This window comes from Octodon degus, unplaced genomic scaffold (genome assembly GCF_000260255.1).
Source record: "Octodon degus isolate 3935 unplaced genomic scaffold, OctDeg1.0 scaffold00050, whole genome shotgun sequence".
NCBI lineage: Eukaryota > Metazoa > Chordata > Mammalia > Rodentia > Octodontidae > Octodon > Octodon degus.
The window spans coordinates 12845267-12870130 of record NW_004524626.1 but is presented as its reverse complement, the minus strand read 5'-3'; the positions used below and the strand labels follow the sequence as shown (position 1 = coordinate 12870130).

General features: G+C 38.9%; 2 protein-coding genes across 9 annotated transcripts in view; both read left to right on the top strand.

The window, feature by feature from the left end:
• The window catches only part of LOC101563650 (zinc finger protein 699), a 959136-nt gene extending 934272 nt beyond the window's left edge, over positions 1 to 24864 (top strand). Inside the window, exons 1-8 of one of the 8 annotated variants that reach the window (XM_023716773.1) lie at positions 12411 to 12446; positions 12788 to 12874; positions 14175 to 14209; positions 14581 to 14633; positions 15683 to 15809; positions 21490 to 21600; positions 21989 to 22178; positions 22524 to 24864. In XM_023716773.1, the coding sequence (XP_023572541.1) occupies positions 14586 to 14633; positions 15683 to 15809; positions 21490 to 21600; positions 21989 to 22178; positions 22524 to 23964 (1917 nt within the window). In that variant the 5' untranslated portion in view covers positions 12411 to 12446; positions 12788 to 12874; positions 14175 to 14209; positions 14581 to 14585 and the 3' untranslated portion in view covers positions 23965 to 24864. The other 7 variants (XM_023716778.1, XM_023716771.1, XM_023716775.1 and 4 more) reach the window with 7 other exon arrangements.
• Positions 2206 to 12463, top strand: LOC101564049 (olfactory receptor 7C1-like). The gene is made up of 2 exons (XM_004633022.3): positions 2206 to 3208; positions 12207 to 12463. Exons 1-2 carry the CDS (start codon positions 2209 to 2211, stop codon positions 12461 to 12463), a joined length of 1257 nt encoding a protein of 418 aa, XP_004633079.2. The 5' UTR covers positions 2206 to 2208.

Genomic DNA, 24864 nt, shown 5'->3' with positions numbered 1-24864 from the left:
ACTTTTGGTCTCCAAGCTTAAGTTTTTAACCCTCCAGAAAAGAAGCTTAATGATATTATTACTATATCATTTAGGCAGTTGAGCTTAACCTCAATATCTGTCTGAATATCAAACATGTTAGATATAACATAGAACAGGTATTTTCCATCAATTATTGATATGTTAGACTTTAAATCTCTACTGAATATGAAGAAAAAATAAAAATAAAAAAATTTAAAATAGGTACTTTTTTACTTTTAAAAAGAGAATAAAAAATATTTTAAAACCGATTAGAAATTGTACAAATTTCACTAAACAAAATAATAGAAATTCAAAAAAAAATAATAGAAATTCAACAATGGAATTCGACAAAGTTATATTGCATAATGTTATCTTCATATTATTTGTTTAGATTTCCAGATATAAGCATGGAAAATTAGTTTTCAAAAACTTTTAAGATATTAGAAAGGAGAAGAAAAAATTAGCCACTAAGTCTCCTTTCAGTAGACCAGCAGAAATCAGCAGTGTGTGGAAATAGTTTTAAGTTAGTTCCTTAAACTGTAATGATGTGAGGATTCTCCTTCACTGTTCTCTTGCCCTGGGTTCTTTCACTACAGATCTCTTTTCACACCAAGCATAAGGATGTAATACCTTTGCTTTTAATTTCTCTACAACCTTGTGTACTTTCTACAGAGATTTTGATCATGAAAGTTCTCATAGTTGTGGCACATGTCCTCTTCTCCAACACCATTCCATTCTTTGTTGTTTTCTTCTATGAGTTTTTGCTTAAGCAACTGGCAAGTGCTATTTACATTCTGCTCTGGCTATTTCATGATTCTGGCCCTTTTGTGCTATTTTTTTCCTGTGGTCCTAATATCACAGTCAGTGGCTTTTCACTGAGCTACATCTCCCTCAATTTTTTTTTTTGTTCTGAGACCAGGTCTAATTAAAAGTTGTTAAGTTGTCCAGGCTGGCTCAAACTCATAGTACTCCTGCCTCAACCTTGTGATACAGGGAATTTTGTCATGCGAGAAAATGTCAGGAAATACTTTTATCTGTAGAATATTGGTGGTCTCAATTTCATTGCACTTTAATAATTTTTAACATGGTTTATTATTTGATGAAAACATTTTTTCTTACTTTCTCTTTCCCTACCTTCCTTCCATCTTCTCACCATTTCTTCATTTCTTTATTTTTCCTCTTTCTTTTTCTCCCCATTCTATTAGTTTTTCATTTCCTTTTAAACCCAACATATTCTGCAGTATGTTTATTCACATACTTTTCCTGTTCTCACAATTTTTCATTGCTCAGCTATGATAATTTGAAACTATTCTTAGTTTCAGTTCTTCACTAGTCAAGAAAAATGACTCAGTGGGTTTCATATGTTCTAGAGCAAGTCTGGACCATTTTATCTTTAAGATCTAAAGTTTCTTGCCTTCATGGTTTGTGAAGAGAAGTTGGCCGTAATTCTGATGGGTTTTCCTTTGAATGTGATCTGCTTCTTTTCTCTAGCGGCTTTCAGTAGATTATTCTTGTGCTGAATTTCTGGGATCTTGACTATTATATGTCTCGGTGTGTTTTTCATTGGATTGAGGTTACTTGGTGTTCTGTATGCTTCGGTTACCTGAATGTCAGATTGTTTCCTCATATTTGGGAAGTTTTATGCTATTACTTCTGCCCATATTTTTTAATGACATTAAATTATGGGAAAAAAATTTTAAAACAATAAATAAATAAATAAATAAAAATAAAGTTTCTCTTAAGTTTCAGAGTTGATGGACTGGGGAGACAGCTCAATGGAATAAGCTCCTGCCTGGAAGGTGCAACGTCCTAAGTTTAATCTTTTGTACAAAAAAAAAAAAAAAAACAGTTTCAGGTTTGGTGATTTCAAAGCCAAGATGAATGGGATGAGTAAGTCTCCCAGAGGCCTGTAGATAAGTATTGTTCAAAATTATGAAACATTATGTGAAGGGCCAGGGAGATGGCTCAGTAGAATAAGTGCTTCCCTGGCAAGCGCAAGGGCCTGAGTTCAATCCCTGGTTCTGAAAAACAAAAAAACATTTTGTGTAATAAATGACAGAATGTAGGATTCCTAAGCTTTATCATACTATGGTTTATATTCCCAAATCAGCACTTCAAAAACTAAAAACAAGAATAAAAAATTTACAACCTGCTTAGTGTTATTTCATGCTTTTCATTGTCCTTAATTTTCCAGCTGATGTTAACAACATGGAGCCAGGAAATCAAACACATATTTTAGAATTCTTACTTCTAGGATTTTCCCAGGACTCAGCGCATCAACTGATGCTATTTGGAGTGTTCCTGTCCATGTACTTGGTCACAGTGCTTGGGAACCTACTCATCATCCTGGCCATCATCTCTGACTCCCACCTCCACACGCCCATGTACTTCTTCCTCTGTAATCTGTCCTTCGCTGACCTCTGTTTCACCTCTACAACTATTCCAAAGTTACTGATGAACATCCAGACACAGAGCAAATCCATCACTTATGCAGGCTGCATCACACAGATGTATTTTTTCATGGTCTTTGGAGCCATGGACTCATTTCTCCTCACTGCAATGGCCTATGACCGCTTTGTGGCCATCTGTCACCCTCTACACTACCCAGCCATCATGAACCCCCATCTGTGTGACCTACTGGTTCTTGTGTGCTGGTTCATCAGCTTGATCTACTCTCTGATCCAAAGTCTGTTGATGTTGCGTCTGTCCTTCTGTAGCAGTTGGGAAATTAAACACTTTTACTGTGAACTTGCTCAGGCCCTCACACTTGCCTGTTCAGACACACTGGTCAATTATGTCCTGCTGTATATGGTGACTGGCCTTCTTGGTTTCATTCCCTTATCAGGAATCCTTTTCTCTTATACCCAAATTGTTTCATCCATCATGAGAATCTCATCAACAGATGGAAAATATAAAGCCTTTTCTACCTGTGGGTCTCATCTATCTGTTGTTTCCTTGTTCTATGGGACAGGCTTTGGTGTGTACCTCAGTTCTGATCCAACATCTTCCTGGAAAGGCATGATGGCCTCAGTGATGTACACAGTGGTCACTCCCATGCTGAACCCTTTCATCTACAGCCTGAGGAACAGAGACATTAAGAGAGCACTACAAAGAATTCTCACTGGGAGCATATTAGGAAAAAGAAAGGGGATCATAAGAAGGGGTGAAACAAGGGCCAGGAGAAAACTGGAGGGTGGAAATGGTCAAAGTATATTGTATAAGTGTACAAATACGCCAAAATTAAATCTTACATGATTCATGTCCAATTATTAAAGAAAAAAAAGATTTGGGGGAATGCTTTATGTGCAGTGATGGGAACGTTGTTCCTGAGATTTTGAGCTGCTATCAGTGCCAATAGTGGCCTCAAAAACTGCTACTTGTATTCATATGCAATAGCACTCATCTGACATCCCAGCTTGGGAGGTTGAGGCAGGAAAATCAGAAATTTAAGACTACTCTTGGCAATATAACAAGACATTGACTAAAGTAGACCAACAAACCAATGCCCAAAATTAAAAAACCACAAAATTATATCTCTAAATCATATAAATTTTGCTTTCGTTCATGTTATACCTTCTTTTCCCCTTCATCTACATCCCATATTACTGCACTTCAGTTTGGTGTTTGTATTTTGTGGGGCAGTTCAACAATTGAAACATCAAGTAAAAATTGTTGAATAAAGCCATAAAATATTTAAAAATTTAGTTTTTATTGGTACATGTTTGTAATGTATAATGATTATATTCCTCTTGGGAAACTGATACCTGCATATAACTCATTTCAATACTTGTTTTCATTTCTTTCCTCTCCCTCAATTTCTTGGTTGCCTTTCTGAAATAGATAATTTTTGCTAGTGACAATTACTATCTCTTACAAAATTCATTCATCAGAAAGTATTTGTTAGATATTAATAGCATTCCAGGGGTTTCTTAATGCCTTAGATATAGAGGTGAAAACAAAGAATTGAAGTACATGTACAGGGATGTGTTAGTTATTTTTTTAAAATTTGCTGAGGCAAAATACTCAACCCTCAAATTTAAAGGGGGAAAGGTTTATTTATCTCACAGTCAGTAGAGCTTTCAGTTTATAATTGGTTGGCTCTATGGAAGGGTGGCATGGTAGACAGGCATTGCAGAGGAGACACAGCTGATGTTAGGCAGAAGGCAGCAAAGTAATGAGGGATGGCCAAAGATCTTTCTATCCATTATATCTCATCCAGGCCACTTAGGGAAGGTAGCACTCACAGGTGTAATCTTAGTGACCTTGGTCTTAGCATTCTACCATGAATTGATTCCAGTGTCACATACTCTAGATCCAGCCACATCTGAAAAAGTCCAACCTATGATTACATTATGCTTTGGGGGGACATGTGGACACAGTCCATAAAAAGGGATATTATAGTTGGTAGCCTGAAATTAATTTAATTAGTGTCATACTACAATCTAGATAACTGGTATGGACAATCTGTGCAACAGTGCCATCTGAAACACAGACTAGCACATATGACAGAAATCTGTGATCACCACCCAGCCATTACCAGGGATTTCAAAAATGAAAATTTCTACTTTGAGGCATTTACTATCCTGCTGTGGCTAGATATTAATTGAACTTATTTGATATGATCTGTTTATGTCTCACCAAATTCATCTGCTTAAGCTTAGCACCAATGTTTTGGCATTAGGAACTGAGACAGTTCGGAAGCAATTAGGTTGTGACAGTGGTGCCCTCATAAATGGGCTTAAAGCTTCATTTCATCTCTTTTGACATCTCTCAAAACCAAAGTCTTTGGAATCAAACCACAGTAATCGCAAGAGCAACCTGGTGGAGTACTGTGCTCTTTCCTCACTGGAGAAAATACATGATGATGTTCTCAGTATTAGAACAGAAATTCTGTTCTTTATCAAATAAATAGTAATTACACTTTTTAAAAAGTTCTGAGAGTGGGCGTGGTGGCTTGTACCTGTAATCCCAGCTGGGAGGCTAAAAACAGGAGAATCACCATGAGTCTGATCTACATAGTAAGACCCTGTACACCCTGTACACCCTGTATCAAAAACATTTTTTTAATTATTTATTTATTTTTTTGGTGGAACTGGGTATTGAACTCAGGTCCTTGCGCTTGCCAGGGAAGCGCTTATTCCTCTGAGCCATCTCCCCGGCCCATCAAAAACATTTTTTTAAAAGTTGTGAATGGATTCAACTTCTCCTCATAATACTCTAATCATTGACTCCAGTCTCAGCTCAGATTCTTAGGCTCTGGCCAGCAGACAGGTCAACACCAAGCATATGGGCTAATAGTTCTCTAAGCTTTAGTTTTGGCCATACCACCAGGGAGTCTTCTCCCCAGCTCCCTACACTGCCATAGACTCCATGTTCCAGTCTCTTCTCACCTGGTGTATTGCTTGTAACTTGCTAAATGGACTAATCATTTATCAAGCACTTAGTCTCTTGGGAGATGCTCAAACAGAAAAACTTCAGTTCTCAGAATCACCGTTGACCTTGCTGAGTCCACTGGGACAAGGATAAGGTGCTGGAATCAGGAAGAGTACGTTGGGCCTGGAAATGGCAGATTTTATTAGCGATGCCTCCTTCACACCAAGCAAAGCCAATTCTAGATTATTAGTAGTGAAGGAGTCTTAGTCATCCCCATCAATATATATATATATATATATATATATATATATATATATATTACCTATATTAAAGGACAAAATAAAGAGTAACTTTGTGGAAATGGGAACATTGTAATTTCATTTCACACTGTGGGAGACCAGATGAAAATTGAGGCCTAAATGTCTTCCTATGTAAGCAAAAGGAAGAGGCAATATAGCTAAAATCAGGTTGTTTACCTGAATATACATTAATAGATAATGTAAAGTAGATGATTCTTGAATTACTTTAATTGCTTGTACTTCTATTAGGGTGAATAAAAGCAGATTGAGCCACTAGAGGCAAAAATATACAGATGCCTGCATGTAAAATTAATTCTGTGTCTGTTTGTTTTTCATCCTTGTTGACTCCTAGGTTAAGGTTAGGAACTAGGAGGACTAGGTCCCTATTGCTGCCTTTCTGAGGGAAGACCAGAGTAGGTGGTTCCAGGTGGCACCTAGAACAGGGGTAGGCACCTGGAACGGGTGTAGCTGGGTCTGCTATATCACACAATATTTTAGTTGAATGGGAAAAAACTAGCCTTACCTTAACTACTAATAATATTTAAATTTATTTTTCACTAATTGCATACATTCATCTCATATATGTCACAAAGGGCTATTTATTGTCTGTTAAATTCTTTTTTGTATTTTATTTTATGTAATTTATTTTTTTTCATAATTTTATTGACAAAAAATAGCAATGAGACAGTTTCAAATCAAATCGGTAGGACACTGTCAATAACTAACACACTGCATACATTCTTCTTAGTGGTTAATTGCTGTACAAGATGCGGACTTGAGATCCTGTTTACAAACACCATTAGAACAAATCATTCTATTCATTAAGAGAATGTAACTATATATCTATCCTAACCACTTTGAATACACAGATACAAAATGGACATTCATCTGTATACCTTTTTTTTTGTTAAGTTCCATTATTTGAATATTATAGGTGTGTAAACTCAGCAAAATATTCTAAAAGAGTCCAGTAGCCCATAATAGCATTGGGTCTTCTGTTTAACTAGCAATGTCAGAAATTGTTGACCTGAGTCCCCCACAGCTCAACATAACAGCATGGCTTTCCTTCCTATATTTCATCTTCATACTTTTCTACTGGATGGTTAAGACCAAGGTAAAGCAAGACCTATGCAACAAGAGTTGTAGCTTTTGGGTCTGATAAGGTCAGTGAAATCCCCTCAGGATTTATCTTGAGATCCTGTACCTCAGATTGTAGAAGTTTTGTCAGTGTCAGCCATGTGGATGAGTCATGGCCCTTGCTTGGCCAATGTCCTCTCTGTGAAAGCCTGAGAGAGTGATTTCTCCCCATGTGACTCTCCTTAGGCACACTCTACATCATCGATCACTTTTCTCTTTGGCCCCATAATCTCCTTGATAGAAAATTTGGGACACTACCGAGGTACATGACGTTACAGTACAAGTTCTCATATGTCTTGACTCTTAATTGACCTTAGAAGGTTAGGATCAAAACATTGGCTTTCCTTGCAGCCCTTCTTTTTCTCTAATTTTAGTCTGCAAACTTAGGTTGTTAACCATCCAGAAGACAAGCTTGTTGTTCTTATCAAACAACTTAGGCTGTTAAGCTTAACCTCACTATCTGTCTGCATTGTTAAATTCTTAAACAGTGCTGGTGCACCCATGATAAATAAACTCACAGCACATGCTTTTACAGAGATTCTAATGATCTAGCCTAGATTACAAAAATAAGTGGAGCATAGAAGATCCAAAATTGATATCTCAGAATCTAAGGCAAGATTACTGCATTTTTCATGGATTGAAACTATTAGAATTTTTTTTGAGCAGGTACACAAATATATTAGCACAAATGATACATTTCAAGATGTTTTCATTATCTTTATAGGGATTTAGTGTGAACATTAATTTTTGTCTCATTCCAAAACTGAGTGGGATGATGAAAGCAAAGAAAAAGAATGTGGACAGTGGTAAGGATACCTTGGATGGGGGAAAGAGTCAAGTTTGTTCTGAGTTGTCTTGTATCTACTTCCTTTGCTCTTGTGCCTACAATCTGGAGTTGTCATTCTTATGGTGGATGCAGCAAGTCTTACTGCTCTACTCTTTGATCTTCCAGGATCCCCCAAAAGAAAAGTACTGTGAGCAAGGGGTTTCTCCTTTGAGTGACAGACCAACAAAATGGTTGTTTATGTTTTCCAGGGGACAACTGGCTAGGACTTCAGTCAATTTCCTGGATGTCTATAATCAGACATTAAAATATAAACATGGTTTTATAAAGGCTGGCCAAACAGCTCAAGGGATTAAAGCCCCTGCAAGCAGGCACAGGAGCCAGGGGTTCATGCCTGGGCCTGCCAAGCTGGCCTCATCCCTGGGGCTCCATGAGACAGCAATTGAGACTGGTGGCACATGCCTTTAATCCCAGTTCTTGGGAGACTGTAAACAGGCAGATCACTATGAGTTCAATCTAGTAGTGAGACCCTCAACACCCTGTAGAACTTTCCCTAAAATACCAAAAAAAAAAAAAAGCATGGTTTTTATAAATGGATTCATAAGTACAGGCATGAAAAATTAATAAAGCAAAAAATTTTCAATGAATTAGTAGAAATCTATATATCTATCCATTTTTTGAGCAGTTTCTTTTCCTTTCAGCATATCTATTGCATCTTGGATCTTATTTAGTTTTTCAGTTTCTTTAACTAGGAAGACAATGTGATGTTTGCAATCTGAGTCTGATTTATTTTGCTTATGAGTATGATCTGAAGTTCCATTCAATTACCTATAAAAGTCTCAAGCTTATCCTTTTTTATATCTGAATAGCATTCCACGGTATAAAAATACATTTTTAAAACATTCCTGATATGATGGACATTTGGCTTTTCCTAAGATTTAGCTATTACAAATTGTGCTGCAAAATAAACATATATATCTATGGTATGATGTTTTCAGTTTGGAAAAATACCCAGAGGGAGGATAGATGGGTCAAATGGGACTTCTAATCCTTGTTTTCTGAGGAATCTCCTCAGTGATTTCCACAGTGTTTGCACCAGTCTCACTCCCACTAACAGTAGAAGAGGATTGCCTTTTCCTGTCAGCAGAGCCAGTATTTGTTAGTGACTGACTTTTTGATGACAACCATTCTTCTTGGGGTGAGATGGTATCTCAGTGTTATTTTAATTTGCATATCTTGAATGATGTTGAAATCTCATATGCCAGTTTTTGGTTTAGGTTTTTAAATTTTGGAGTTTATTCTAGATGTCTTTCTTTGAGGGAGAGCTAGTTAATATTTTTCTCCACTCTGTGGGTTGTCTTTTTATTCTGTTGGTGATCACTTTTCATGTGCAAAAACTTTTTAATAATGAGATACCAGGTGTTGACTCTTTGAAGTACTTCCTATGCAGTTTTGGTTTTGATCCTGAACTCTCTGCCTACCCTAGGAAATCTTGAAGATTTCCACCTAATTTCTCTTCCAGGATATTTAGTGTTTCTGTTTTAATGTTTAGATCTTTAATCCATTTTGACTTTAGTTTAGCGCATGGTGATAGACCTGTGTCAAGTTTGAGTTTTCGGCATGCAGAGAGCCAGTTTTTACAGCACCATTTGTTAAAGAGGCTATCTTTCTTCCAGTGAACATGTTTGGCTCCTTTGTCAAAGATAAGATGGTTAAATGTGATTGTAGTTGTATCTACAACTTCTAATCTGTTCCATTGATCCTTGGGTATGATTTTTTTTCCAACACCATGCTCATTTTATCACAGTAGCTTTGTAGTATAATGTCAAGTCTGGGACTGTAATCCCACCTGCCTTGCCTTTACTGCCCAGGATTGCCTTTGCTATTCTAGGTCTTCTTTGTTTCCAAATAAATTTTAGGAATGTTTTCTCTAGATCTGTGAGGTATGTTGGTGTTATTTTGATATTTGACATTTTATCAACTGTCATTATTTAAGACTATCCTGGGAAGGGCGGGGAGATAGCTCAGTGGAATAAACGCTTGCCTGGCAAGCACAAGGTCCTGAGTTTGATCCCTGGTACCACCAAAAAGGAAAAAAAAAAACAAGACAAACAAAGACTATCCTGGGCTATACATTTCAAATCCAGCCTGAACTATATAGCAAGACAGACAGACAGAAGCTAATATTTCCTTTATAAAAAAGAGAATCAACTGAACTAATGGTAACTGACTTAATGCATGTGAAATTCAACACACTACTTGATATACAGCAAGCAATACTTTTCACTCTATATGATAAAGAGGAACAGAAAAAGAGCCTTCAATGGCCAAAGAGAAAAATGGGTGCCAAGAATTAACACTTAGTGGGTTTTAGATGTTGTTCTGTCAATAAATGTAACAAAGACAAAACTATATATGTTGACCATTGTCCTAGTGCAATAGCAAGCAGAAGCACCAAGATGACACTTAAGACTTGGAGGCAGATTTATTTATGTCGATGGGTACTGAAGAGGATCATTCCAAAATATCAAGACCTGATCTCTAGTGATCTGGGGCTTAGATTGGACAAGGAAGCAGGAAGTAGAGAGACAGAACAGCTTGTCAATTGGGGATTGGTTCTGATAATATGTATCATATGTATCACAGTGATGAGCCATTTCTAAGAGACAGGAGTAACTGGGTCTGGAATAGGAACTATTACCTGAGCAACTAACAAACTGAAGTATACTGGCTTGAAAGTATAGTGTAGCATTTTCTGCTACACTAGTTATGGACTTATTTTCTCTGTTGCAAATTTGAAGTTTTTGCCTGTTCTCTGATAAGGGAATTGGGCCTTATAACTATTTCTTCTTTACCAGTTACTGTTGAGGGGATGCTGAAAGACAAAGAAGAGCAATAAGCTTTCTTTCCAAGTCTGACTGTGATCATTGCCAGACTCCCAGGAAGGCCACTTCCCCTCAACTTTGCTGCCTGTGGATTCTCCAGTACTAGGTTCCTGCAGGGATCAATGTTTGGATGCTGAAAGCTTTTTCCAGAACTCAATTTGGATAATGGTAGCATATTTCAAAAATCTCTTATCCTTGGATTTTTGGACTAACCCTGATTGATACAGTCCACAACCTTTCCTTAGAAATATGGGACATGCTCCTCCCTAGGGGAGTTGCCTACTCAGCAAACAAAGGAGCTGGCTTCCTTCGGAAAACAGCCTGTCTGGATCTTAACAACTTGGAGTAGGCACTTGGTGGGAATGCAAAGTAGTGCAGCCTCTTGAAAAAATACATTGGTTGTCTCTTATGGAGTTAAAGAATGCGGCCATAGTTTACTTCAAGGCAAATTAAATGAGAAATGCCTAAGGAACTAATTTAGCACATTCCTAGCTATGTCTGGATGATGGATTTATTGAAACAGGAAAGCCCATCCATGGTGTGGGTTGGGCCAACCAATAGCCTTGTAGCCTGTGTGGAATAAAAATGGAAAGAAGGAAGTCTGTTGTTTTGCTTTTTCAGAGCCCCTCCAAGCTTCACCATGGCATTTGGATGTTTGTCCAAGCTTCCAGCACAGACTCTAGTCTTCCAATGAGCACTCTTCCATTTTCCAATATGGACTCAACAGCAGGCTCTGTAGAGAGGCCCAGGACTTTAACCTTTGACAAAAACTCCAGCTCTCCAGCACAGAGACGGCCCTTTCGCATTCTTCCACAGCTGACTCTGCAGCTGGCCATTTTCAGCCTGCGTTGAGGACATTATGTGTAGTGAAATAAAGCAATTGTAAAGGAACAAATATAGGGCAGGCCAGATAGCTCAGCAGATTAAAGCGCCTGCTTAGGCAGGTGCAGGGGTCAAGGTTTGATGCCTTGTCAGCCCCACTCCAGGGGCGTGCTGAAACGGTGATTGGGACTGGGAGTGGTGGTGCATGATTGTAATCCCAGTTCTTGTGAGGCTGAACGCAGACTGATCACTACGAGTCCCATCTGTGTAGTGAGACCCTGTAGACCTCGTACTAAATACACAAAAAAGGAACAAATACTGTGCAGTTCCTTTTATATGAAGAGAAAGAGTCTAATAATAGACCTAAAGTAAGATGATAGGTGCTACTGGTTAGAAGTTAGGGCTATGGAGATTTGTTTAACAGCCCACAATTTCAGTTTACAAATACAAAAATGTTCTGGAGCTGGATGAAGGTGATAATTTTGCAATATGAATGTACTTATAGCTAAGAACTGTACACTTAAACATGGTTAAAATGGTAATTTTTGCTATACATTTTTACTACTAAAAGCCTCATGTATGAATGAGTATGACAGTTTTATTCATTAAAAAACTGGAAACAATCCAAATTGGTTGAACATCTGCTTCTTTCTTTCAGGAAGGCCTGGATGGGGGAAATCCTGATCTCAACCCTCTCTTTGCCTTGTCCATTAGGCTCCGCCCCCTCCCTGGTCCCATGCTAGCTCCGCCCCTTGGAGTATTAAGAAGCCACGCCTCCAGGCCTCCAGCGGCCTCACCCAGGCCCTTCAGGCTGAGCTAACCAAGCCCCACTGCTCTTCTGGTCCCACCCCAGGCTTATCCACAGTTCTGCTTCTTCTTTAGCTCCAACCCCTTTCGGCTTAACAGTGGCACACAGCCTTCAGAGCAAGTCCCAACCCCTTCCAAAGCCCGCGTTTCCAACGCCCGGGTGCACAGAGTCAGCCGCCACCTCAGAGCCTCCCGGGCGACCCAATCCCCAGCCCCGAAGGCCCCGCCCCTTGCGCCACTCGCCGCCGGGCAGCCGCGAGCCGAAGCGCGGTTCTGCGCGTGCGCGGGGCGCCGTCCTGTCACCTTGCGTCTGCGGCAGCCATGTCACCCTGCGTCTCTGTAAGCGTCTGAAGTAAATTTTTGTAACCTACAGGTCCTGGCCTGACCTCTTCCATTTTCCAGGCCCTGGAGGCGGAGGAGTGGGCCTGGAGTGTCCGGGGTCAAAGGGTTCTTTCTCGGCGTTCCGCGCCCGGATCCGCTCGGTCTCCCTTCGCGGCGCGGTCCCCTGTGAGCCCTATCAGCCCCGCCCGCGGGCGCCTGGACCCCGACCACTGCCTCGCGGACTCGGGGGCGCGACTCTCGCGAGGGTGGGGTGGGGGTGGGGTGGGGTGGGGTGGGGCTGGAACTGGAGGACCATTGTCGTGCGTAGTCTCCCAACGCATCCTGTGCTCTCTTTGCAGAAAGAGACAGCATCTCCGCTTTGGATTCAGGCACTGGAAGCTCCGGGTCGCTGTGGCCGCGCGGGTCCCTGGGTTCCTGCGCCCTGGGTGAGCTCGGTCCCCGCCCCGCCTCTCCCTGTGCAGTGCGTAGCGTTGGAGCTGTGACTGGTCCTCTGTCTGCGAGCACCAGCCTGGCACGCTGTGCTCAGATACATGAAAGCGAACGGATTTATTTTGCATACTGTGTAACCCTTCTTCTTGTCAAACGCGGTCTATATTTAATAAAATGATACATTTTTAGTCATTTACCTGTAGATTAAGTTTGATACAGAAAATGTGCCCAGTTTCCACTTTGCCCCCTTTAGTTCTTGCACTGTACGTTTTTTTTAATGTTTAATTTTTCTACTGAGCCTGTCAGGATTTTCAGTTGGATGGAAAATAGTATATAATTTAAATCCTTGCCTTGTTTGGAATTCAGAGGGAGCCAATCTTAGCTGCTAGCACTATTAAATGGATGGTTCCATTAAAAACAAAAACAGAAAAAAACAACTTTCTTTCAGTCCTTCTATTCCCCCACTCCATTGACACCCCCCTCCAGTGCTGTACTACTGAGCTACATCCCTAGCCTTTTTTATTTTAAATTTTGAAACAGTGTTTCACTAATTTGCCCAAACTGCCTTAGAAATTGAGATGTTCCTGCTTTCCCTCACCTCTCCCTGGGAATACAGATGTAGCAGGGCTACAGATGTCAGCATTAGGAATGATATAGATCAAATATTCTGCTGTGAATGCACTGTCGAGTCAAATTTAGCATGTAAATCACAGCAAAAGGACTCTTCTCAGCCTCAGTGCATAGGGAACTTAAAGGGTTGATGCTCTTTCCCAGAAACTAGGTTTTGGGGATCCTGCATCTCAAAGGAGGTAGGGAGATTGACTAGGAGCTGAACAGTAATAGCTATTAGCTCATCAAAGGGGTCCAGAAGTAAGAAATATTGGGAGTGAAGTCCCCAGAAGCCTAGTATATGAATAAATTAGTACTTCTTTTGATTTGAAATAGGGAGTATATATTCTTATGGTTCAAGGCACTCTTTGATACATTTTATGCTTTTTGTTATCTTAGGCAAGTTGATAGCCCCAGTCTTTTAGGCTGCTGTTAATTTAATTCCAAAATGTTATTTATAACAGGTTTTTTGTGGCATGGGATTTGAATTCAGAGCTCAGTCTTTACTCTGAGCTCTGTATATAACCCTTTTCTTTTTATTTTGAGACAGGGTCTCATTAGATTGATAAAATTGCCCAGACTGTGTTTGAACTAGTTAGTGATCCTCCTGCCTCAGCCTCCCAGCATGCTAGGAGCACAGCCATGTGCCCCCATTCCCAGCTTTAACCTTTTCTTTTTGCTCAGCAGGGACCAAAGCACTGTTTTCTGGCTCCAAGGAGGAGGTAAGATTGCTCTATCTTCTTTCCTACTGTCTTTTTTTTGAGACAGCATCTCACTATATAGTTTAGGCTGAAGAATTCACTAGGTAGCCGAGGTTGCCCTCAAACTTGTGATTGTCTTGCCTGAGCTTCCTGGGTGCTGAGATAAGAGGTATGCACAACCACACCTGGCTTGCTCCACTTTCATACAAGATCAGCTTGTGTTTTCTCAGGCATCTTGGTATGTATTGTGTGTTTAGAGGAAAGTCATTACTTCTAGTGGTATGCAGCAGCATCCATGCTTATGAGTGTAGGAATGTTGGCGAGGTTGGATTGTCATACTGGCTGCTAGTTGCTTATAATTTTTCAATGTCCAACAACTTTTCCTCATAAAGGGGACATGGAAAAAACAAGAAGAACTACAGAGTTACAGAAAACTATGATACAGGTAAGTGAAAGGTAGTGCTTCTCCAAAAGAACACTTCCCTTCCATTAGCTATCTTTCTGGTTATAGTGCCCTGAGACAGTGTGACATTCCACACCTCTTCCTACTGTACCGTCCATTGACCATCTTTTTAGTTGTTATCTACATTTTAAATAAACCATAGACATTAAGTATTTCCTTGAGCTTTACCTGCCCTCCCAGCACATTAATTGAACTCAAGGAAGGGATAGTATGGGCCCTGATATATAGCTGGTTGGTCAGAAGTGTAGGTGACAACTGACCTCTCAGCTCAGGTGTAGTTTTGAGCCCTCAGCCCATCGTGACATGATGCTATCACCAGGTATGAAGTGTCAGAATTGAATTGCATGAAAAGACACACAGCTAGTGTTCATAAGAGAAGTGCTTGGAGTGTGAATTACAGTTTCCCATCATTGGGACAGACAACCAGGGTGCTTGAAACTTAAGGGAGGAGATGTTTATTTTGGCTCAGAGTTTCAGTGGGTGTAGTCCACTGTTGACTACAAGTTAGAAAGAGCATGGCAGAAGAAAGCTGTTCACTTCATGGTGGCCAGGAAGTAGAGACAGGAGAGCAAGGATGAGAAGATACCGTTTCAAGTGATACGTGAGGGACCCAGCCCTTCTGACCAAGCCTCACCTCTGAAAATGATTCTTTTGGGGAACATCTTAGATTTAAACCATAACAAAGTTTGGTTTGGCACCCAGCAAGTATGAGAACTGTTCTGTGTTCTCTCAAGTCACTCAATAAGGGTAGGAAAACCACTTTGACTTTTCTAGTTACCAATCAACTATCAACAGAGAAATTTAGTGTTTTAGAAGTATAGAGAGTACAAAAAAGGATTTTTATCAGTCAGGAGGTATGTATCAGTAGGAAGAGGAAGAGACAGTTACCAAGTCCCAGAGTAAATATTGGGAATCACAGGATCTCAACATCCTCTCAATTATTTCTTAATCCCCATTATTATCATTCTCCATCCTCTTACATACACTGTAGGAACTGTTGCTTCCTCAACAGAATTTGTGTGATCTTTTAGGAATTAGTGACCTTTGAAGATGTGGCAGTATACTTTACCAAAGAGGAGTGGGCTTTGCTGGATCTTACTCAGAGGGATCTCTACAGAGATGTGATGCTGGAAACCTTCCAGAACCTGGCCTCCCTAGGTAAGAATGATACTGTTTGTTCACATAATTGTATAGATAACTGTTTTATTTAATTGATTGATTTTGTTCAATGATTTGGGCTGAAGAATGGGAATTATTGGTAAAATATGTGGTCACTGATTCCAGTGTCCTTAATGGTCCACAAGTTTCAATATGAAAATAAATATTGATGTAGCTACTTTTTGTTTTTCTTATAGTTAAAACCTTGAGGTTTATTAAGTGTTCAAGGTATAGGCATTTAAGAGTCACATTGGGATACAGGAAGCTAGTTTGAGATCTGATGATTTTACTGGTATGAGCATCTTTTGCCTAAAGACCAATAGGAACATAAATATGTTGGATTGATTTCATAGTGCAGAGATCTAGCCCTAGCCCAGGCCTGGTGAGTATGTGGGAGAGCTTCTGGCTACCCTGTGCCCATGGGACCTGTTGGTCCAAACCTGGGCACAGCATGAGACCCACTTCTGCGCCCTTGGGACCCCCACCCCCACCCAACAGCTCCCCTATACACACACACACTAAGTGAGTGAGAACTTCTGCCACATTATCAGGACACCTAGATCCAGCCCTAGCCCAGGCCCGGTGAGTGTGTGGGAGAGCTTCCTTCTCCCCTATTCTCCCTTGTCCCCTTCAGACTCAGCTTAGGCCTGGCATACAGGCCTGGGGTGGAACTCTGCAGCTGCAGTCCCTGCAGAGAAAGTAGGGACACAACCACCCAGCTAGTCCAGGAGCAGAACATCTTGCCAGAGGGGCACAACAGGTTCATTCCCAAGGGCTGCAGCAGGAAGCTGCTGAGCACAGCATCCAGACTCAAGCCAGGCACAACTGGATAAATTCAAACTTTGTAGATCTGCACCTGAATTTTGGTTGGTACTAAGGTTATAACTGCACCAAAGCTCTACAACAAAGGTCAGAGGGCAGTGCTATGCAAAATGACAACAAGAAGGAGCAAAATGCAATCTCAGAACCCAAGCCCATCCACAAGAAGTACAGAGGACATTAGCACAGAACAAATTGGGAATCACACAGCTGAAAGCAATGAATCAAGAGCTTCTGAAATAAAGAAACAACTGCAGAAAGGCATAGAGGAACTCAGATCAGAAATAAAAAAAAAAAAAGAATTCCCTGAATTAATACCATTTGCAGTAAAGAATCAAATGCACAAACGTATGGAGGAAACCCAATGCCCACCCAGAACAAGTACAGAGGACATTAGCTCAGATGAAATGTATGAATTAATAGCATCAAAAGTAAATAAGCAGGCGGCTGCAGAGATAGCTCAGTACAATAAGTGCTTTCCTGGAAAGTGCAAAGGCCTGAGTTCAATCCCCGGTTCAGCCAAAAAAAAAAAAAAAAAGTAAATAAGCAACAGCAGAAAGATATAGAGGAATTCAGAGTGGAATTAATTTCTGAAGTGAAAAAATAATTCTCTGAACTCATAGCATCTGAGGTAAAGAATCAAATACAGAAACATATGGAGGAAACCCAAGCTGAAAAAAACTGCTGCAGTAAAAGAATTAATAACTGCTTCTAAAGAAGACATTGATTATAAAAAATAGAGGAGATAAGAAAAATGACAGATTCCTTGAATGAGCAATGCAGGAAAGAAATAGATCACATGAAGCAAAATCAAAGAGATATAGAGGAACTTAAAATCTCAATCACAAACTTGCAAAACCGTTTGAGTGAAAGTGAAGACAGAGTTTCAGATCTTGAAGACACTGGTACAGCTAGTGAAAAGGTAAGAAAAGATCTCTTAAAAACAACTAGGGTGCAGGAAAAAATAATTCACCACCTGCAAGACGATGCAAAGAAGAACAATGTGAGACTAATAGGTATCAATGAGAAAGAAGGAGTCAATAGAAATGATATAAAAAGAATATGGGCAGAAGTAATCACAGAAAACTTCCCAGATATGGGAAAAGAATCTGACATTCAGGTAACTGAAGCATACAGAACTCCAAATAACATCAACCCAATGAAAAACACTGAGACATATAATAGTCAAGATCCCAGAAATCCAGCACAAGAATAACATACTGAAAGCCACTAGAGAAAAGAAACAGATCATATTCAAAGAAAAACCCATCAGAATTATGGCCAACTTTGCTTCACAAAGCATGAAGGCAAGAAGAGCATGGAACAGAGTACTTCAAGTCCTCTATGAAAATAAATTCCAGCCCAGACTACTATACCCTGCAAAACTCTCTTTCAAGTTTGATGAAGAGTGAAATACTTCCATGACAAAGAACAACTAAAGAATTTCATGATGACAAAGTCAACCCTATACAGGCTACTGAAAGATGTTCTAGAGAGAAACCAAAGTGATCAGAACTCCATGAATGAGAACAGAAGCAATCAACTAAATAGGACAAACAATTAAACACAGGAGAAAAAGGGGTAAACAACAACAGGTAATTTCACAGTGCATTATTGGAGAGCATTTCTCAGAGTTGTGGGACATCTTAGAGGAAAATAGCTCAAGATATTGGAAAGTGCCTATTACAGGATTTGTGCTTTGATTTGGTGATTTGGGGATGATTCTATGGAAGCAGGCCATATTATTTTTTTAGGCCTTCTGTAACAGAATATTGCACACTGGTGGTTAAGAACTACAGAAATCCATTCTGTGCTATTTCTGAATGCTGGAAGTCAAAACTCAAAGTGTCAGGTGGTCTGTGTTCTCTCTGAAGGCACTAGAGAAAAATGTCCTTCCCCTCTGTTGCTGGCTTCTGGTTGCTGCTAGCAGTCCTTTGACTTACAGATGGATCACTCCAGTCTGTGCCTTTATCACTTTCTTTACTGTGTGCCTCTTTCAAATCTCTCTCCTTAGAGCAAAACCTGTCATTAGTTTTAGGACCTACTGTAACCCTAAATAACCTCATCTTAACTTGACAATTATCTACAAAGTTTTTTTTTTCTAAAGAAGATACCATTCTGGGATTATGGGTGGACTTTTCTTTTTTATTAATAGAGTTTAATTTTTTGAGTAGTTCTAGGTTCAAGGCAAGATTGAGTATAAAGTAGATTTCTTATATAATCTCTTTGTCCTATTGGCATTTCATATCCCCGTGCCCCAATGGTAAATTTATTACAATTGATGAACTCACAGTGACATGTCATCATCTTCCAGTGTTCATTGTTCACATTAGGGTTCATGCATAGCATCATATATTCTGTGGCTTTGGGAAAATGTCCAAGGAATATAAACACCCTTATAATTTCATAGAGAGAGGTTTCATCATGCCTGGAAATCTCCTGGAAATAAACACAGGAGATTTATTATCCTTTATTTCTCTGTAACCATTTCCCAGCTACTGATCTATATCCTGTTTATACTTTTCCTTTTGCAGATTACCATACAGTTGTAATCATAAAGCATATAGCCTTTTCAGATTGGCTGCTTTCACTTAGCAATATGCATTTAAATATTCTATATATATTTTCATGTTTTGATAGCTCACTTCTTTATATTGCTAAATAATATTTTCATGTCTGGATATGCCACAGTTTATTTTTCATTCACCTACTGAAGAAAAACTTGGTCACCTCCAAGTTTGGGCAATGATGAATAGCATTGTCATAAACATGTAGGTGTATCTTTTTATGTGGATATAAGTTTATAACTTCTTTGGGTAGTTTCCAGCAAACACACATGATAGATAGATAGATAGATAGATAGATAGATAGATAGATAGATAGATGATAGATAGATTGATAGATAGATAGATAGATAGATAGATAGATAGATAGATGATAGATAGATCTTGTTATGCATTTCAGACTCATAATGATCCTCCCATCTCAGCCTCTCCAGCTCCCCAGCACTGGTATTGCAGATGTGTGGCATCATGCCCAGTTCTACGGCATGGTGCACGTGGGGCTCAAGGGTCAGCATGGCATGTGGTACTAGGGATCAAACTCAGGAACTTGTGCTTGTCAGGCAGGCACTTATGCCACCGAGCTATCTCCCCAGCCCTGACCATATATTAGGAGTGTATTTAATTATACAAAACTGTCTTCCAGAGTGACTGTATTTTGCATTCTCTCCGGTAATGAATGAGAGTTCCTATTGCTCCACATTGTCACTAACATTTGCCAATGTTCTGGATTTTGGCTATTCTAGTAGGTATTAGTGGTATGTCATTTTTTAAAATAAGTTCTTGATGACTTATGATATGGAGGATATTATATGCTTATTTGTCATTGGCATATCTTTGGTGAGGGGTCTGTGTAGGTCTTTGACTCATTTTTATATCAGTTTGTTTTCTTATTGTTGAACTCTAAGAGTTCTTTGTGTAAAAGAATAGGAAAACAGTCCCTTGTCAAATAAATCTCTTACAAATGTTTTCTTCCCAGCTGTGGCTTGTCTTTTCAATCTCTTCACAGAGCAGAAAATTGTTATGAAGTCAAGTGTATCAAATCTTTGTTTCATGAGTCCTATATTTAGCTAAAAATCCATCAAGGTCATCTAGAGTGTTTCCTCAATCTTCTAATACACTGTACATTTAGGTCTATGATCCATTTTGAGTTAATGTTTGTGAAGATTTTTTTTTAATTTTTTTGCATGGATGTACTTGTTTCAGTAGTTGTTACCATTCATGTACTTGTTACCATTAGTGGAGAAAAATCTATCTTTTCTCCATTGGATTGGTTTTGTTCTCTTTTCAAAAATTAATTGACCTCATAGTCATCCCTTGCTCTTTAGGTTATTGGTTCCAGAACACCGCCCCGCTAATACCAACATCTGTAGATACTCAAATCTCTTATTTAAAATGGTATATTTGTATACAACCTCTACATGCCCTCTCATATACTTTAAATAATTTCTAGATGACTTAAGATACCTAATACAATGTTAAGTGCTAATACTTATACTATATTATATAGGCAATAATGACAAGAAAAGTCTATACATGCATGGATGCATTTTTTTTTCTAAATAATTTTGATATGTGGTTAGTTGAATTCTATGAATACAGAGGCATAGTGGTATTTATGTGGCTCTGTTTCTGGCCTTTGCATTCTGTTTCATTGGTCTGTTGTGACATGGATTTTGGGGGGATGCTGTTCAATTTTGTGGGGACACTATATACATTGGGTATTGACAGAAGGTAAAAGCAATTGTATAGGCAGAGATAGGGAACCTTTTAGAGTTTTCAATGGTAACAAACAAATGGCTGCATCACATATGCCATAGATCACCTTCACTGGTGTAGAGTATTTGTTGGTAATATAGTACCTGCTTTTTACCTGTTCTTGAACAGAATTATGAAGTGTTATAATTTTGCTACATTTTATCATGGCTTTAGGATTGCGTTGTCCAACATTGGTCTTCTGTGATACTTTTTCTGTTCACCAAGAGAACATATTTCTTTATTTTACATGAAAATTTGTTTTGGCTGTATCAGACTAGCTAGTGATAATATTGTGATTTAGGTGTAAATGTCACATTAATTCTGGGAATCATAGCCTGCCTTTATTCCCTGACCTCAGCCTTTTACTTTCTTTTTCTTTTTAAAATTCTTTTATAGATTTGACATTGTGCTGCAGTTAAACTCACATATCTTTGGATGTATGACTTTAGAGTATCAACAGACTAATGTTTTGGCCCTGTCTTATGAAAATGTTTGTGGTTCTTCATTGTTTTCCTTCATGATACGTGTTTCCTCCTTTGCAGGGTACCAGATACCCATGCCTCAGCTGATCTCCCAGTGGGAAAAAGGGGAGGATCTGCTGAGAGTAAAGGGAGGACTTATCCAGGGTACTTGTATGGGGGAACAAAAGGAAGGTAATAACCCTTGAGAGAAACTCTTCTAGTTGGGGAAAAACATCAATTGAAACAAAGCAAAACTTTGAAATTGTTGATCTCCCATAGATACCTCTGATTTCTAGTTTCTTCTTTTTTTATATCATTCTTCTCATACTTTACTTGTTCTAGAAAGACTTCCATATTTATTTTATTCTTTTTAAATTAGAATTGGGTAAATAACATTTTATCCAATTCTTTTCTGTCTTGTACTTGTAATATTCTACTTATGTTACCATCAGTGTCAGTCTTCAGAGAGCTATTTACTAATGAATTGCTTACTATTTTGACCCTTATGAAAATTAAGATCAAAGTCTTGAAACACTCACACTACTGAAAGTATTTGTTCACAAATGCCTTCACTTTTCAATTTCAGGTTTTGAGACTCAACTCAATACTAATGAATTAGTTGTGCTTCAAGATATTGAGGGAGAGAAAAGATCCAGGGAACAGAAAATAGTAAGATTCAACAGAACAGGATCCTCTTCCTTTATTTTACATAAAAATTTGGAACCCCATGATGTTGATGAGCAGAGCAGAAGCCATAAGAAACATCTGAGGTGAGTGCCCTTCAGAGCAGAGAAAGTAGTGCCTCAGGGGAGAATGTTAAAATGGCCTGAGATTTAAGAAGTGTGTATATATAGACCTAAGTATAAAATTATGATTTCAAAAAGAATTTTTGTCTAGAAACTTTTGCCTCAAATTATGCTGACATGTAGAATACTTGTTATCTATACTTCAATTGTCAATAATTAGGAAAATCCCATAAGTCAAAAACTTGTTGATAGTATTGGCTGTTGTAGAACCTTCTGTGAGAAGTTTCAGCTTATAAATTGATGGAGGGAAAATGTAGTCACAGAAAGTGGTATATATTCATTACTAATGTTGTGTCTTTTACTTTTAAGTCACACGGTGGAGAAAATTTATGAATGCAATGAAGATCAGTGTGAAGAAATTCCAAATCTTAATGTGCTCAGGAGAACTACTGAAGTAAAATCCTATGAATGTCATGAGTGTGGAAAAGCCTTCATGTTTCATTCATCTCTTAAGAATCACATCCGATCTCATAGAGGAAGCAAACCCTACCAATGTCAGGAATGCGGAAAAGCATTCTATTTTCTTGCTTGTTTTAAGAAGCATATAAAGACCCCAACTGAAGAGAAGTCCTATGAATGTAAGGAATGTGCCAAGGTCTTCAGTTGTTCCTCATTCTTTAGGGCACATGTGAAGATTCACAATGGGAAGGCAAACTACAAATGCAAGGAATGTGGGAAAACTTTCAGTACTTCTTCATACTTCATAGAACATAAACGAATTCATAATGGAGATAAGCCTTATGAATGTAAGGAATGCGGGAAGACATTTAGCTGTTCATCATCACTATCTAAGCACAAAAGAATTCATAGTGGGGATAAGCCATATGAATGTAAGGAATGTGGGAAGGCTTTTAGTTCTTCCTCTCACCTTATAATACATATCAGAATCCACACTGGAGAGAAGCCTTATGAATGTAAACAGTGTGGAAAGGCCTTCAGTGAATCCTCAAAACTTAATGTACATGTGAGAACACACACCGGTGAAAAACCTTATAAATGTAAGGAATGTGGGAAAGCCTACAATTGCCCCTCCTCCTTGAGTGTCCATATGAGAAAACACACTGGAGAGAAACCCTATGAATGTCTAGAATGTGGAAAAACTTTCTATCTTCCCACTTCCCTGAATACACATGTAAAAAATCAAAGCAGAGAGAGACCTTATGAGTGTAAGGAATGTGGGAAGGCCTTCAGTTGTCCCTCATCCTTTAAAGCACACATGAGAGATCATGCTGGAAAGGTTCAATATGAGTGTAAGGAATGTAGGAAGGTCTTTAGTCGTTCCTCATCCCTCACTGAACACTTGAGAACTCACAGTGGAGAGAAGCCTTATCAATGTAAGGAATGTGGGAAAGCCTATATTAGCTCCTCTCATCTTACAGTTCATAGAAGAACTCATACTGGAGAGAAGCCTTATGAATGTAAGAAATGTGGGAAAGCCTTTATTTATTTTTCAGCCCTTAGAATCCATATGAGAACACACACTGGGGAAAAACCATATGAATGTAATGAATGTGGAAAGGCATTTCGACATTCTTCATACCTTACTGTCCATGCAAGAATGCACACTGGAGAAAAACCCTTTGAATGTCTGGAATGTGGAAAAGCCTTCAGTTGCCCTTCATCCTTTCGAAGACATGTGAGAAGCCACACAGGAGAGAAACCGTATGAATGTAAGGAATGTGGGAAAGCATTTATCTGTCCAGCCTACTTTCGAAGACATGTGAAAATCCACGCTAGAGAAAACATATGAGCATGTAGAATATGGAACGGCCTGAAAGGCTTTTTCGAATCTTGGGTAACTTGTGAAGTCTCACTGGAGGCAATGTATGTGAGAAAGTAGGAGGTGTCATTCATTCTTTCAACAAATTGAAGTTACCTATATGAAACCCCATATGTAAACCATGTGGCAAAGACTCCTTGAACATTGCTTCGCTTATTGCATACAAGAAAATTCATGCTAGAAAAGATCACCTCCTTATTCTTAAAAGTCTGCTGACCTTTTTTTTCACTGTTTTGTAATGAAATTAAAGATGATAATTTACCTTTTTAGGTCTAGCCAGATACTTTTTTAGTATGAGATGTTTGTTTTGGCTCACATACAAGTACTACTCACAGTTTTATAAAACCTTTTAGATTTATTGGTGATTTGAAATATATACAGTGAGTCCTTGACTTGCAAACATTTGAATTTTGCACTTTCACAACTGGCTAAGACTCACTTTGTTAGCCTACAAATGAATCCAACTTACGAGCAATTCTGCTGGAATTGAACTTGCAAGTCAGGGTCTAACTATATGTATTTTGAGACAGGTTCTTGCTAGCATTGAATTCCTGCACGCAAGTAATCCTCAGCTTTCCAAGTAGCTAGGACTATAGGCATATACCACCACTGTGCCTACCAGAAGGATAGTTTTTCATATGCAGATAGAAAGGAGTTCTTTTAACAATTGTTTTCCAATTCTTACTATTCTCTAAGTGTACAGTTACACATTATAGTGTGGATGCTTTGATTCTTATTGACTTTTTTGTTTGTTTGTTTGTTTGTGATGGCAGATACTAGAAGTTGCCTACCCAATATTTCTTACTCTTTTTCTTCCTTCTTTAAAAAAAACTCAGAGAGCATGTAGTTCTTGTTTTGCTTTTGTAGAAA